This window comes from Blennius ocellaris (genome assembly GCF_963422515.1).
Source record: "Blennius ocellaris genome assembly, chromosome: 8".
NCBI lineage: Eukaryota > Metazoa > Chordata > Actinopteri > Blenniiformes > Blenniidae > Blennius > Blennius ocellaris.
Window position 1 is genome coordinate 22,777,565 of NC_137657.1, and position 14,167 is coordinate 22,791,731.

The window sequence follows — 14,167 nt, forward strand, 5'->3', positions numbered from 1 at the left end:
TGTTTTTAATGCGTTGTGTCGATGGTTACTTACCGGCTGCATTGCATGAACTCGTGGGTAAAGCCTTTCCCCAAGCGCTTGTCTGTGTACAGGCAGCGGGTCGGGCTCGTCGCTGGGGTTTCCTTCTGACGAAGGCCTGAAAGGCCTGGTGTCTATGGACAACTGCCGCCGTGAATCCCTGTAACAAACAATTCTCATCACTAATTTAATACACACTTTAAAAATAAATACATTAAAAATTTATATATTCTCAGTAATGATAATAATTGGAATTCTAAAGCCAAGTTTACCTGTCTCTGTCTCTTCGAGATCCTGCTCGAAGCCCTCCACTCCTCCTCTCTCTCTCGCGGTCTCTGTTCCTCAGGCGCTGCATTAGATCTGCACATGCAAAGTACAAACAAGTTCACTTTTGACTAATTTTCTGGCTGAAAATGTGCATTGAGCCTTGTATTGCTATCTAGCATCATTTGACACAATGAAAAGAGTTCCGTGATACGGTAGTTTCTATGTATTGTCATACTTGAATTGTAATCGTGATGACACGTACTGCTGGCCTGCATGCCCTTGCTGACACTCTGAACGCAGTCCAGGTTGGGCAGCTTGTCGTTGGAGAGGAGAGCCAGCGCGATGGCCGTGTAGAAGCTGCGGGCTACTCCGCTGCCCTCGCCAGGCTCGTCTTTAAAAGTGACTTTGACCCGGTGTACAGCCATGGGCGTGGTCGTGCACCGTCTGCCGAAGTGTGTGTTTAGCTGACGCATGGTCTGCTGTATCAACTGGTCTCTGTCACGGTCCACCTCCAATGCCAGGTCACGGGACTGCAGGTTCCGCAGCTTCTCCATCTCCCGACGGAACTTGGACTCCTTCACCTCGAAGCCGCCCAGCTCTGTGAGGATCTGGAATAAACATAGACAAAGGAGGGTTGTTTAAAGTGAGATTGGTCTCCAAGTCTGCATGATCGAGTATTTTTGAATTAAAAAAGCTATGGGCTTGGTTCACTGCAGCGGATTCTACTCTGGTGGATCAATATTTCATGCCACATGTGACAAAGAAGCTTAAGTATGGAAATCTATGGTGATGTGAGGCAAACCTCTCAACCAAACATAATAAAAAACTCACATATACTTAAGTTATTCTCTAAACTGGATGTTGTAACTGTACATTTGTTTGAACTGGCAGATGAGGAAAGGCTCAAGTATTTGTTCAAGTATAATCCATTTGATTTGGCGAAGTTTTTTATAAGCGCTTGGCTTCAACGTAAGAGGACACTGTTTGTTTAATGTCCTTCTGACGTCTGCCTCCTGTTCATTTTGTGTCTTATAAGCCCATGTGGGCTGGGCACCTTTGGGTGCATGACACCAAATAAGAAAATAAACTAAACTTAATATAACTTCGTAAGACCCCATATATTGACATAACCTTAGTGATGTTTAACAGGTTATGACTGCATGTACAAGTGTTTTCAAAATGTATTCACGCTGATTCAGAAATTTAAGCTATTATTTACTTACTACACTTGGAACTGACTAAAAGTCTTTCTCAAAGTTATATCTTTCCACCAACAAGAGTTCACTTTGTAGTCGTCCATAATTGGGTGATGCATGTTGTTCTGAGATACAACATTCTACACATCTGAAGACATCGCATTCAAAGAAGAAGTGGAACTACGCACTATCCCATTCCCTTTACAATGAAACAATTTATTCAAGCATTAAAGCACCATGAAGAAATCGTTTGAATAGATGACTGATGCCAGCAGGAACACAAAAAAGTATCTTTAATAATATAAAAGGGTTGGTCTATGCTATCCCATCCCCCAATCTTAAATGAATTTCAAGGTGAAAATGTACCGATCCGGGCTCCGCTCCTACATCCTCCATGAAGACCCGACCAAAGAGTTCCAGTGAAAGACGCCACCGACCCAGTAGCATGTCATGTGAGATCATCATCCCCATAAAACTGCAGTGAGGCCTAAACGGGATGAAGACAGCATTTGAGTTATCTTAGCGTTGGAATGAGAAAAGATGCCAGAAAAAGAAAATATACACCAAGTTAAGCAAATTAATTTATTACTATATATTGCCTGAGAAATGTTTAAGCTGGAAAATTTGGTCCGGTACCTGAATGAGGGGAGAGGCGGGCCATCGCTCTCAGTGAGGCCGATCTCAGCCAGCAGGCTGCTCTTCAGCTGAGCGGCGAGGTCGTGGGGTGAGGGTCCTGGTTTGGAGGCCTCCAGCTCCTGCTCCGCCAGCGACTGGCTCTCAGCGCCCCGCTGGTTGGTTTCCATACTCATCACGTTCTTCAGGTTCGCCGAGTAAGACATCTTAGTGGGTAGAATCTGTTTCAGCAGAGTAAAGTTGTTCTTTACTAAGACAGGTCTTCAGATGGCTGCAGCGTGATGATGACAGAATGAAAACATGGAAATGGCACAAATAACACATGCTATGTTCAAATATCCACACTTAAATGAGTGTGTACACATACGGACTATCCAACACATGCATTATTTCTCAAAAACAACAGAGCTGGGCGGAAATAATGAATCCTGGATAGTTTTCACTCATTTTTAGGTACATTTTTGGGTACTTTAGCATTTCAATCGAAATCTTTATGCATGAATATCAGAACACAGCTACCAATGTGCTTGTCCAGTGTGGAGGGGTGGTATACCTGAGAGGGGGAGGGTAGAGAGGAGCCCATGTTTACCTCCAGGCAGTTCCTGTCCATGCTCGCCTCAGCCAGGCCTTTGGTAGCCATGTAAGAGGAGGAGTACAAGCCCTGAGAGGGACGACCAAACAGATCCTCCTTTCTGGCATTAGGCTGTCGGAGAGGGAGCGAAACAGAGTTTGAGCTACAAATGTCATTTATTTATCGCCCGACATATTTGCTTTTCATACAGTGAGTCTAAATAATAATATTGTGCTTTGTCTTGTGTGTTCTCAGAGGGCAGTACTGGAAATATCAATGAAAACAATCGCGATTCGGTGCATTTTGTACAAAAATACAGAGAAACCAGCCACATTACAACTAAGGCTCCATTTACACAACAACGTTTCACGTGACAACACCTAATCCTGTAAATGGCGGCGGACACACTGACAACGATGTAGTTAGTAATCCGGGCCACTGGAGGGCTCCATAGCTTCCGGCAGTCTCTGCAGGAGGGAATAGCGACCGTGAAAGAATCTGTCCGTTACGGGAGGCGGATTAAAAACTTGGCGGATGCAGTGCATCCGCACACTGGTGTCCTGATTATTTTCTCTGAAAAACGAAATTATTGTGGGAAATACTTTGATCATAGACCATCACAAATGTGGCTGGCTGTTCAAAAGTTATCAGTTTTATAGTACAAGTTCTCCGGTCTGCTGCAAAATATCTCGTACAAGGTAGTTTTAAAATAACTTTATTAACTGAGTGAGGGTAAAATTATAGCCCTACTACAATAAGCCTTCAGATTTCTTCTTATAGACAAGCTTGGAGAGTTTGAGAGAGTCTGGCACCCTTTAATATCCTATTAAGAAAGTCAAACTCAGTAGTTACTTCATCAGGCAGCACTCCTAGGGGTGTGGTGGAGGTTTGTTTTTTTTAATATCTTTTTATTTTCCTTTGTGTTCAGTTAAAATGAAAAACGAGATGAAGAAATTGTATGTTGAATGTCATGTTTCAAAGATTTAATAAAAATATTGAAACCAGAATATGCCTTCATAAAACCCAAATCTCAACTGACATCCTATAATACCTGCACCATCCAGACACTTCTATATCCATATTCTTTTAATCTTTTTGTCCTTAATAGATTGGAGCATCATTGCTCAGCTCGTCTGAGCATTGTGTGTAATAAATTACATATTTTAGTTCTACAAAAAGGCAACGTGACCTCACGAGTTTAAGATAAATGTATTATATGTGCATCTGAAATTGCACTTTAAAAAAATCTAAATCCTAATTTTGAATGGAGAAAAAAAAAAAAAACAGACTTCTTTCTTGTGGTAACTAAAACATGGTGTCATGATAAACACAGCAACTCTGACTATCAAACTTTCTACCGCCGTCTCTCTGAGTGACGGAGGAAGAGCAGGAATCTGACCTGCAGTAGGTGGGGCTGGTCTGCCAGTGGAATGGCCTCAGCCAGAGGAACGTCGAAGGGGTTGGGTGGGATGCAGCCCAGGAAAGTCATGGAGTCGGACCGACGGAAGAAGGGATGGTTCTGACCCGTCTCAGCCGGAACTGGATCGTCGTCCTTGTCCTGCAGAGTCGAACCTGGAACGGAAAAGAAACACTCTTAAAAAGTGGCCATGTATGAGGATTATTCCAGCACCGACAGATCCACAAGTACATTCTGTACAGCTGAAGGCAGCATTCAAATAAAACCAACTGACTGCAATACAACAAACTGACCGACACTATTTAAGTTGATTTACCGAGTGGTGAACAAAATAAAGGCCTTTGCTCGTCAACTCGTTAAAAAGGTTGAGTACAACCTCAACGTCAAACTTTTGCCCCAGTCAAGATGAAGCCAAACTTCTCATCTCTTGTCTTTTGCTTAGTATAAAGCTTAATTACAGTTTGACAGAGATTTTTTTTTCCAGACCACAAAATCAAGAAAAGAGCCACAGTGAAATTGTCGCAATGGTTGGAACATGTGTTGGTACAACTTGTGTAGTCATGATAACTAGTTATGATCCACTTTGGATTTATGGGGTCAAATATACAGCAATAGGAAGGAAGCAAGCAACAACATACAAATCAAGATGTATATACGGTTTTTATAACGCTTTCACTACTGGAGGTGTTCAGTGGGATCATGAGTAATCCTGGAGTTGTCCTGAGTTGTTCGAGCTCAACAGACCAACTTCAGAGAATAGTTGATTATACTTCAACCTTACAGAAAAACCTTTACTTGGTACTTTTAAATGACTTGGGAGTTGTTGTTTTTTAAATAATATCTTAATATTCACCATGCAGCATCTAATATCAAACACAGTACATCTGGCTTACTCTGATTTGTGTCCTCATCGTTCTCATGCTCAGAATCTTCATTGTCCAAACCGAGCTCCAAAATCTCTCGATTCCTACAAGAGCAAAACGTGTATAAGAAGAAGCATTTCATCCAAATCTGTATTTTGTTTTTGTTCAACGAAGTAGCTTCTAAATAATGATGAAAACGTGGCAAGATTTAATCCAAAACATCAGTATCTAATTAAAGCCTGCATAATGATCATTTACCTCTTTCGATCAATCTGTGGGGTGTCCAGTGTGGTCTGTTGGTTCATGGCCTTTATCCAATAAATCAGAGCCTGGAATACATAGGCCACGTGTTTCAGCGAGCACACGTCCAACACAGGAAGAACATCCGAGTGCTCATCATTGTGGGAGCGCATCAGCGAGAGAGCGTAGTTCAGAAAGTCGCCCCGTGCAGACATCATGCCTTGTCGAGCCGTCAGCAATGTGGCCGCCCGCCTGAAATCAAAACAAACGAGTCAGTCTGTGGCGGAAACTTAAATTTCGCTTCACTTCGAGATTGTTTTATGAACAGCTTGTAAAAAGTCAACCGAGTTAGGCAAAATGTCTAAAACATATAATGAAAAGATCTACCTGCGTCCCTCCAGAGAGCGCAGGTTGGCCTCTTCCCGGGCGGTCATGCGCTCCCTGCGAGCAGAGTGCTGCGAGGCATGCAGTGGGTGACTGGGATGACCGGGATCTCCAGCAGATGACAACGCGGAGCCGTACCGCAGCTGAGCCTCAGTGGAATCCATAATGGAGACCATCCAGTTCCAGGTGGGAATCAGCTTCTCCTCGACGTAGTTCTGGTGCACGTAACAAACAAACGTCACTTTCTTTCTCATGATCAGAACAATTACTTTTGTGTATCGGACATGTGACGACAGAGGTGATAACACTGAGTTCAGGAAAAAGGCTGCACTATTATATTATGTTGCTGCAGATTGCAATAACTTATGTATTTGTGCTTTGTTCCTCCAAATTAGTCCTCTGCTCTTGCTACTAATTTACACCAGGTGTGACTTTTTTCTTCTCATTTTTTCCATCACGTGTACGTGTGCAGTTACTACCAGCATTTTAGAAAAGCAGTTTGGTTGATTTTGTTGTTTTGGTCATTTTACTTGGTGTTTGTGCTTCAGACTTCCATCCTGTGACCACCGGATATGAAATAAGCATGATCGTCAATCAATCTGAATTTTTTGATTAGTTAACCACTCAATATTAGTGAATTAATTGCAATTATTCACATTTGTCTTTCATATTTACATTCCATTGTTTTCATTTTGCAGAGCATGAATGCTCAGCACATGGAAAGATAATTCATCATGGTTCAGTCCGTCTCGTGTATCGCACTTGTCAATATATTGTGGCACCTTAATTCAGTCATATGTCACGATGTGCTTTACCTGCAGGTTGACTGCATCCTGGTAGGTCAGCTTGACAGCGGCCGGGTACTGGGAGTAGACAAGATGGTTGTACTTCGGAATCAGACTCATGAGGTCCGAGATCTGTCGAATGACGATACTGTAGGCACGGGCAAGACTGCTGGCGGATGTCAGATAGCTGCTGGAGTTGCTCGCTTCCAGAGCGGCAGCTGCTGCAGCAGCACTGGAGCTGATTGCGCTGGAGCGACGCAGGTTGGTGGGGTCAATATATATCAGGCCTGTAGAACTTGCTGCGACAGAGATGGATCACACAGGAAGAGTCCATGAACGCAATTTCCGCGACACAACAGGTAATATTGCAGAGATGGCAGAGGTTTACTGACCAGCTGGTGTCGAGGAGCTGGAGGGAGCACTTCCTGTTGCTCTTTGGCTGGGGGTGTTTCTAACTGCCCACTGCATGGAGCGAGGCGCCTGCGCAGCACTGTTGGCGTGAGACGCACTCGTAGTTCTTTCCAGCGGCTCGTCCAAAAGGAACGTCTCGTGGTCGACGTCGTCGCTCTGACTGCTGCTGCTGTCCGAGTCGCTGGAGTCGTTGGACTGGGAGTCGTCCTCTGAAAAGAAGGCAGGGACACTGCTGGCACCTTCAGTGGAGAAGAAGAAAAATGATGAAGAAAGAAAAAAAAAAAAAGATAGAGGATTAATGGTTGGCGTCTTCACACCTGTAACTCTCACTTTTGGTTTTCATCAGATTTATACAGTGTGCAGGTTAGTGAGTCACACCACAACAATGCAAAACAGCACTAATAACAGTGAAAATTCAGGGGCAGAAGGTCAAAACAGCGGCAGATCCTGCTGATCAACTTGTTTACTTTATGGTTCAGTTTTCTGAAAATATTCCAATACTGCACTGTTCACTAAGCTAAACATCAAGATCATTAGTGTAAAAAAACACTTGAGATGATCAGGGAGAAAGAAAACACACCATTTGGAAACGTTACAAGTTGATTAGTTTGTTATTTGGGTGAAAGACCAACAAAGACTACTCTTGTGATGAGGGTTGATATTAGTTTAAAAAAAAATAAAAAATCATAATGGGAAAAACAGTGAAATGTGAGAATGGAACGAATTGAAAAACTCAGCAGGAGACTGTGTATGCAAATTCACTCTCTCCCTGACATCTTTATATGCATTGAAGTAAAGAGGAGCCCATACCAAAAATAGGAAATGCCAAGGACACCCTACTGCCTGCAAATGAAATACATTGGATATTCAGCCAGGGACCGTTTAGTCTGCTGCTCTCCAAACATAAATCCCACAATCCAAAATGCTGACTCTTAAGGACAAGTGATTCAGTGACGACGGACTTAGTCTGTCACTTTGGGAGAAATACACCATTGCGTGGAAATGCAATTTCTTTTTAATAAGCAGTTGGAGTCTCCCAAAATCTGGAAGGACTTCAGCTGCTGAGAGGGGGGTGATTGCATTTCCAAAAATGTCTCAAAAAGGAGCAATGCTTCGAAACTTAGAGCAACCAACTTCACAAAATAAGGCAGTATTACTTCGAGAGACAGATTACAAACGGCTGTTGACCGACCTGCTTCAGAGCCTGCTGTGGCTGCTGTGACGACACTCCTGCGGCCGCTGGCGTTGTCCTGATTGCTGTGGTTGCTCTCGCTGTCGCTCTCCGTCTCAGCTGCCGCCAGTAGGTCCAACTCCATATCACTTCCTGAAAGCAGGAACAAAATGCTGGTTAGGATTCAATTGATTATTTTTCCAAACGCTCACAACAAGCTGCCTCAAACAAAAAGAAATATTTGTGCGTGTCTCACCATCTTCATCGTGCTCGTCATGCTGTCCTTCTGCTTCAGCATTTTCCTCTCCCTGCTCCTCCTGGTCATCGTGATGGTCTTCCTCCCCTGCTACTCCTTCAACAACTTCAACCTGAGAGAGAGACGTTAAAAAAAAATATCAGATCCCATCAGACATGGTTATAACCTGACATTTCACAGCAACACAGTTAAACGACTTTTAAAAGCTTCTATCTAAAGTTTATTACGATTTCTGCCATTCAAAGAAGAAAAGCTCCCCACCTCTTCCACATCTGCTGATACAATGTCATCCTGCTCTTCATCTCTTCCTCTGACAGGCTGAGACTGGCTGCTGCGCCGAGGCTGCGGGTTCCTGATAATGTAGGAGGCAGCTGTCTGACTGGAGCTGGAAAACAAACAAGTCATGTTAAAATGTTAAATGAGAATGGCAAAACTTATTTTCAATCTTCCCAAAATTATTACATAGCTTGACAATTCTTATAATGTACTGTTGCCCCATTTTCTTATAATAGGTAGGTATATTTCAGAAATGGCAACAGAGAAACACAATGACTCAACAAACCTGCTGGACTGGTCAGGTGAGGGTCTCGGGGGCAGCGGCTCAACGGAGAAAAGCTCCTCGCTGCCCTGAACAGCGTCGATGCTGGTGCTGGCCAAAGTGAATGGAGCCGTCGGCCTTGCAATACCCATTCGCACCGGAACAATGAGTGACTCCGCCACGTTGCACAGCTCCTCCACAGCGTAGGGCAGCAGAGCTTGGAATACACGTCGACATTTCCCAATAGGCTGGGGGATGAAGTTGCTATAACGCAGAATATTGGGAGGGAAACAATTAGAATTTGCATCATCAAGCCATGTTTACCTGGCTAATATGACCAGATACTGCGCACCCCTAAATATATGTTTTAGTGTTTAGTTTATAATACTAAAATAGAACATTTGTTAAAGCTAAGCCATGACATACCCAACCCCCAGGAGGCATGAAAGAACAGATCTTTTTATCGAGACAGGCTCCATACTTTTAGACTTCGTGTGCACTAATCCTTTAGTGTCAAAACAAGATATTTTCACTAAATATGACAGAGTCAAGGATAAAATGTTACCATCAGATATTATTCTGTTAACTGTGCTCTTACTTTTTCTTCTTGGATGAGGCCATCTCCACGCTGAGGATGACAAACACCCGAGCCACGGAGCGAAGGAACCTCCTGGTGACATTGATTGCCTCCTCTCTCCGGCCAGGAGTGTACTTGTTCTGCAGCTCCTTCACCAGAGTGCCCAGTAAAGTATCTATGAACTAACACAGAAGAGAAATAAACCCTCAGAGGACAACCTTTACAAAACTGTTCCCTTGCGTCAGAAGTAATCATGACAGTGCTCTCATGTTGTTCAGTTTCCTCCTAATCGTAGAGAAGAGGATAGAAGATCTGGACTTACCGTGATGTCTGGAGCACACTTGACAATGAGGCAGTGAGTGAAACAATCAAGGCGAATGGTGCCACTCTGCTGATTCAAGTAGACCTGCTCTTCAGGCAGAAGGTGGGCAATTCTACTGCTAGCACTAAGCCTGGTAAACACAAAAATACAAAAGTGTAAGTGGTAGCAGTTGAAGTGTTTTTTAATTGTGCGATGTTTTACAAACTGAGCAGGAAAGCTGACTCCGGAGTGAGCAAATCAACATAAAGCAGGGATACTTACGGGTCTTTGTTCTCCTGAGAACCGAACATGATCATGGATTTGAGGGCATTCCAATCCTGCAGAACCCGCTCCAGAGCAAGCTGAGCAAAGCGGGGAGGTTCTAGGTCATGGTCTGGCATGTCAGAATCTGAAAAAAGGAATAGTTATTATAAGAAAGCTGTAGCCTTCACTCCGCAAACTCCAAACCCTAATGGCCATCAGACCATCCTCATATTTTTTTGACACCCACAAACTGTTAGAAGTGTGTGTAGATGAGAAAATGAAAGTGAACTTACCTTCTGCATTGGCAGCCTTGCGGTTCCTGTCTTCTCTGATGCGCGGAGGTCTGTACTGACAGTGTTCAACACTCTGCCTGGCAACAGTCTGAACCAGGAATAGTAAAATATGCTCTCCCCTGTGGATGGTGACCACAATCAGACATGTTGTCATTGTCAGATACTTAACTGTATTGTGGTTTATTGAAAAATTGATCGAGACTAAAGAAACAAGAGCCAATTTCAGTTCAAATTATGGATTAAGGTCTCACCTGCTGTTTGGTGTTGTAACCAGATTTGTGGTTGTGAGTAACCTGTACAGCAAATCAAGACGAGCTGCCTTCTGGCCGGCTATCAATGTTTTGCACTTGCATTTCTCCCAACAGTCACAGTATGCCGTAGGTGATGTCCTCTTCAACCTGGGAATACACAGTAGCAAATGTATAATTGGACATACTCGTAATTATTAGCAATTATTAGTGGCCTTAAAGACTGATTGAGGCTGAACATAAAACTAACACTTACTTGCAGTCGTGTCCTTTATGACAAACCCTTGCACACTCCGTGCAGCAGCACAGGGACTCCAGCAGTCCACATGTTCGACACTCAAAGATATCCTGTAAATACAGCCATTTCAATGTCAGTACGTACAAGATCATGATCTTTGAAAAAGCTGAACGAATAACAATTGTCTCCAGAATAGAGCCTGACATGCAATGTGATGATAACCTCGAGTGCCGACCTGATTAATGTGCTCAGCTCCAGTCCAAGTGAAACTGCAGGTGTCGTTGCAGCAGAGAACATACAGGGGAGAATCATCAGGGTTGGTCCCCGAGGGGCAAATCATTTCCATGAACACGGAATCTGCATCTTCCTTCTCCGCAACGCCAGGATCACCCACTGTGTTCAAAGCATTTAGGGAACAAAAAGAAAATATGGACACAGATGATTGCCGGTTACAGTGCAATGGTTAGCTGCTGGAAGCAGGGCAGCAAATAGGTCACCTAACCACTTTAAATTATATCTGATTCGCACGAAAAATATTCCGCATTCCTTCAATTTGCTCACTGCAAGAAGCTGGTTGATCAATCATTCAGCAAACTTTCTTTTTTCCTTTCACCATTCTCTTTCAGTACAGCAAACATGCGTAACGTTCACATTATTGCCCCCCCCCGCGCTCAAGACAAACCAGGTCATAACGAAAAGCAGCATTCAGAACATACCTTTGGCCATTTTTTGTGCTGCCTCAAGCACAGTGATAGCTGCTGGGTATGCTCTCCCACTAACTGCCAGCATGAATGGGGTCATTCCTCTGGCATCCCTGTCAAACGGTTAAAACTATATTTAGTAACACTTTCAAGACACAAAGAAATAGAATTTAAAAAATAAAGATAAAAATAATCAAGACAAAGTTATCAGCATATAGTATATATAACAATGTAAAATCCTACTTTGCCGAGAGCAGCTCCCGCAGATGTGGCCTCAGGACAACGCTATCACACATTAGTTTGAGGATAAGATGGGCATTAGCTTTCCTGTCTTTAGACTCAACCACAGAAGGCTCAGTGGACGGGCCTGTTAACAGAGAGGACAGTTGGTTAAAAAAAAACATTCAACATAGAGCAAGTGAGCCGTTCATTTGCACATCCAAAGAAAATGCTATTACAAAAGACACCAGCAATCATTGTTCACTTATAAGGGATCCTGTCAAGACACACGCGGAACCACTTTTTTTTCTTTGTGTCCTCCTAATACCACTGTCAATATCTCAACTCTCACTCCGGAGTAGAAATGATGCATACCGGGTATAGTAGAGGTGCTGGGTCCCTGGCTGGTTCCAGTGGAGGCAGTGGTGAGCGAACCAACAGCTGGTGCTAAAATAAAGTCAATGTCTCCGTCTGTTGAGGGAGAAAAAAAAAAAAAAAGACGACAACTCGCATGAGAGCTATAAAGAGTTTGGATTTATACACCACATAAATGTAAATGTCCTCCCTAAAGGAAAAAGCATTTTAAATTGTCCCATTGTGTGCAGGTCTCTGGAGTTATTTTGCCTTAAACTGAAATTCTGGAAGTTGCTTAGACTGTGGGGAAGCTACTCCGAGGTATTACAGACATTTTTCATTTTCCTTTGAGTGAAAAATACCTATCTTTTGAAATCCTAGCCAGAGAACAAAAAATTAAATGAACTCAATATCATTCTACAAAACACAAGACTTCACATTTTACTGTTGCATTGGTTAAGAATATTGCAAACGAACTTCCTGGTTTGGTTTCACTCGCTTTTTCATTTGATAGCATGTATTACAATGCACTCACCAGGGTCCATGGGTGGAGGGTCAGGAACCCAACTTGGTGGAGCGATGGGTGGGGACACGGGGTCCTGGTGGTCGCTGGATGACGGCCCAGACTCGTGACGGCCAAGACCTGCTGCTCTCAAAGATCTCCTCATCATCTCTCTCAGACGGAGCCTGGAGACGACACAGAAATCCATCGGATTAAAGTTACATAACGAGTTTGACAGATGACCAAGCAGCCACATTCTTCTAATTCGTTACATTGATGTACTTCAAAATTAGAGAGGCTTTATTTCACTTCACAAACAGTATAAAGCAAATAAATGATGACGGCTCGCATGTTATTTACCCCCTGCTGCTGGAAGAGCCCGTCCTGTTTCCAGAGCTGTTGCTCGAGACGACAGAGATGGCATTGGCAATCGCCTCCACGGCAGATAAACGTTCTGCAAATGTGTTTCTCTCCGACCTTTCTGCTTCTGCAAGAAAATAATCTGGTCATTTAGCATGGAGAACACCGAGAAGAATTCCATACCAAAATGATAAATTTAAGACTTTTTCAGAATATGACCAGATATGAGAAGCATTCATCAGATCTAACACATAAAAAAAAAATACTAATTCACCTTCTTCCTCTTTGGTCTCCTTGTTACTGACAGGGAAGCAGACAGAGACGGCAGCATGGAGGATGTTGCGGTTTCCATCACATCGGTGGCCCAGAAGTGCTCCGAGTGCCTGGCTGCCCTGATCCAACAGGAAGGCTTGCTCAAGGTTGACCAGGTACTGCCGGCAGGCCTCGTAGTCACAGCGCAGCACATGCTGCATTAGCGTTTGTTTCTGAAATGGACACGGTGGGTTTATGAGTACTGATTATCCGGTCAACATGGCTGTCAGATCGATGAGTGGGCGGCGTAAGAAACCAATGAATGCGATTACTATTCTGTAATAAGTTTTTTTTTTTTTCCAGTGAACTCTCAAAGGCAAGCTTACCTCGACAGCCATAATAATAATAGCAGCTTTCTTTTTGATTGTGGAGTTGGAGGGGAGGTTGGCCAGAGAGTGCACCCCCATTCCCAAACTGTTTATCGGTGGCAGGTCCAACCAATCAGGATCGCGAATTCCCCCCATGCAGTCTTTGGCCATAGGGTAGATTGTGCCATTCCCATCACGGAGGATGATAGGTGACTCCTGAAAATGAAAAACAAAATATATTTTTTTCAAAGTCAATTTCATCACGTTGCGTCTTTTAAATCAGATTATTATTGTGATGTTTATTTAATCTGCCGCTTTACCTGTCCTGCGGTAAAGATGGCCACATTGCGCTCACTCTGTCCCAGGAAGGCGAGGTTACTAGTCGGGAAGTTATTCTCCTGCTCAGCTTTGCCTGTGGCCAGGTCAAAGATACAGTATCTTACCCAGTTACCAGTTTTCAGCACTGCGTGGACTCCTGCAAGATGAAGAGAGATGTGTCAGGTCTGGGAACACACGGAAAACTGCAAAAATGAAAACGAAAACACCGATCGTGTAACACGTGGCATACCTTTGGAGTCAACATTCACAGCCAGAATCTCAGCCTTTTCTGGGATGCAGAGCTTTTTAGGTGTTCGCTGAAAACAGTCTGGAACTTTGGGAGTCCCGCCAGTTTTGACCACCTAAAGGAGAGATAAAACCTCAGTGAACTGACCATCAACAGGAGCGAGCTCTCATACACA

General features: G+C 43.5%; 1 protein-coding gene across 8 annotated transcripts in view; it reads right to left on the bottom strand.

Annotated features, from left to right (window-relative positions):
- ubr5 (ubiquitin protein ligase E3 component n-recognin 5) overlaps positions 1–14,167 on the bottom strand; it is a 31,769-nt gene that overhangs the window by 3,607 nt on the left and 13,995 nt on the right. For 3 of the 8 annotated variants that reach the window (XM_080500880.1, XM_080500879.1, XM_080500878.1), the window contains exons 18-49: positions 13,996–14,107; positions 13,748–13,902; positions 13,446–13,643; positions 13,082–13,292; positions 12,808–12,934; positions 12,481–12,632; positions 11,967–12,062; positions 11,616–11,739; positions 11,388–11,485; positions 10,907–11,064; positions 10,690–10,781; positions 10,437–10,583; positions 10,186–10,304; positions 9,911–10,037; positions 9,650–9,779; positions 9,349–9,509; positions 8,775–9,014; positions 8,474–8,597; positions 8,213–8,324; positions 7,978–8,109; positions 6,767–7,024; positions 6,405–6,673; positions 5,593–5,804; positions 5,224–5,457; positions 4,996–5,069; positions 4,085–4,257; positions 2,668–2,817; positions 2,118–2,335; positions 1,848–1,968; positions 521–893; positions 291–378; positions 34–178 (exon numbers count right to left, since the gene is read on the bottom strand). In XM_080500880.1, coding sequence (XP_080357006.1) covers positions 34–178; positions 291–378; positions 521–893; positions 1,848–1,968; positions 2,118–2,335; positions 2,668–2,817; positions 4,085–4,257; positions 4,996–5,069; positions 5,224–5,457; positions 5,593–5,804; positions 6,405–6,673; positions 6,767–7,024; positions 7,978–8,109; positions 8,213–8,324; positions 8,474–8,597; positions 8,775–9,014; positions 9,349–9,509; positions 9,650–9,779; positions 9,911–10,037; positions 10,186–10,304; positions 10,437–10,583; positions 10,690–10,781; positions 10,907–11,064; positions 11,388–11,485; positions 11,616–11,739; positions 11,967–12,062; positions 12,481–12,632; positions 12,808–12,934; positions 13,082–13,292; positions 13,446–13,643; positions 13,748–13,902; positions 13,996–14,107 — 5,130 coding nt within the window. The remainder of the gene's footprint in view (positions 1–33; positions 179–290; positions 379–520; positions 894–1,847; positions 1,969–2,117; positions 2,336–2,667; positions 2,818–4,084; positions 4,258–4,995; positions 5,070–5,223; positions 5,458–5,592; positions 5,805–6,404; positions 6,674–6,766; positions 7,025–7,977; positions 8,110–8,212; positions 8,325–8,473; positions 8,598–8,774; positions 9,015–9,348; positions 9,510–9,649; positions 9,780–9,910; positions 10,038–10,185; positions 10,305–10,436; positions 10,584–10,689; positions 10,782–10,906; positions 11,065–11,387; positions 11,486–11,615; positions 11,740–11,966; positions 12,063–12,480; positions 12,633–12,807; positions 12,935–13,081; positions 13,293–13,445; positions 13,644–13,747; positions 13,903–13,995; positions 14,108–14,167) is intronic. The other 5 variants (XM_080500885.1, XM_080500884.1, XM_080500882.1 and 2 more) reach the window with 3 other exon arrangements.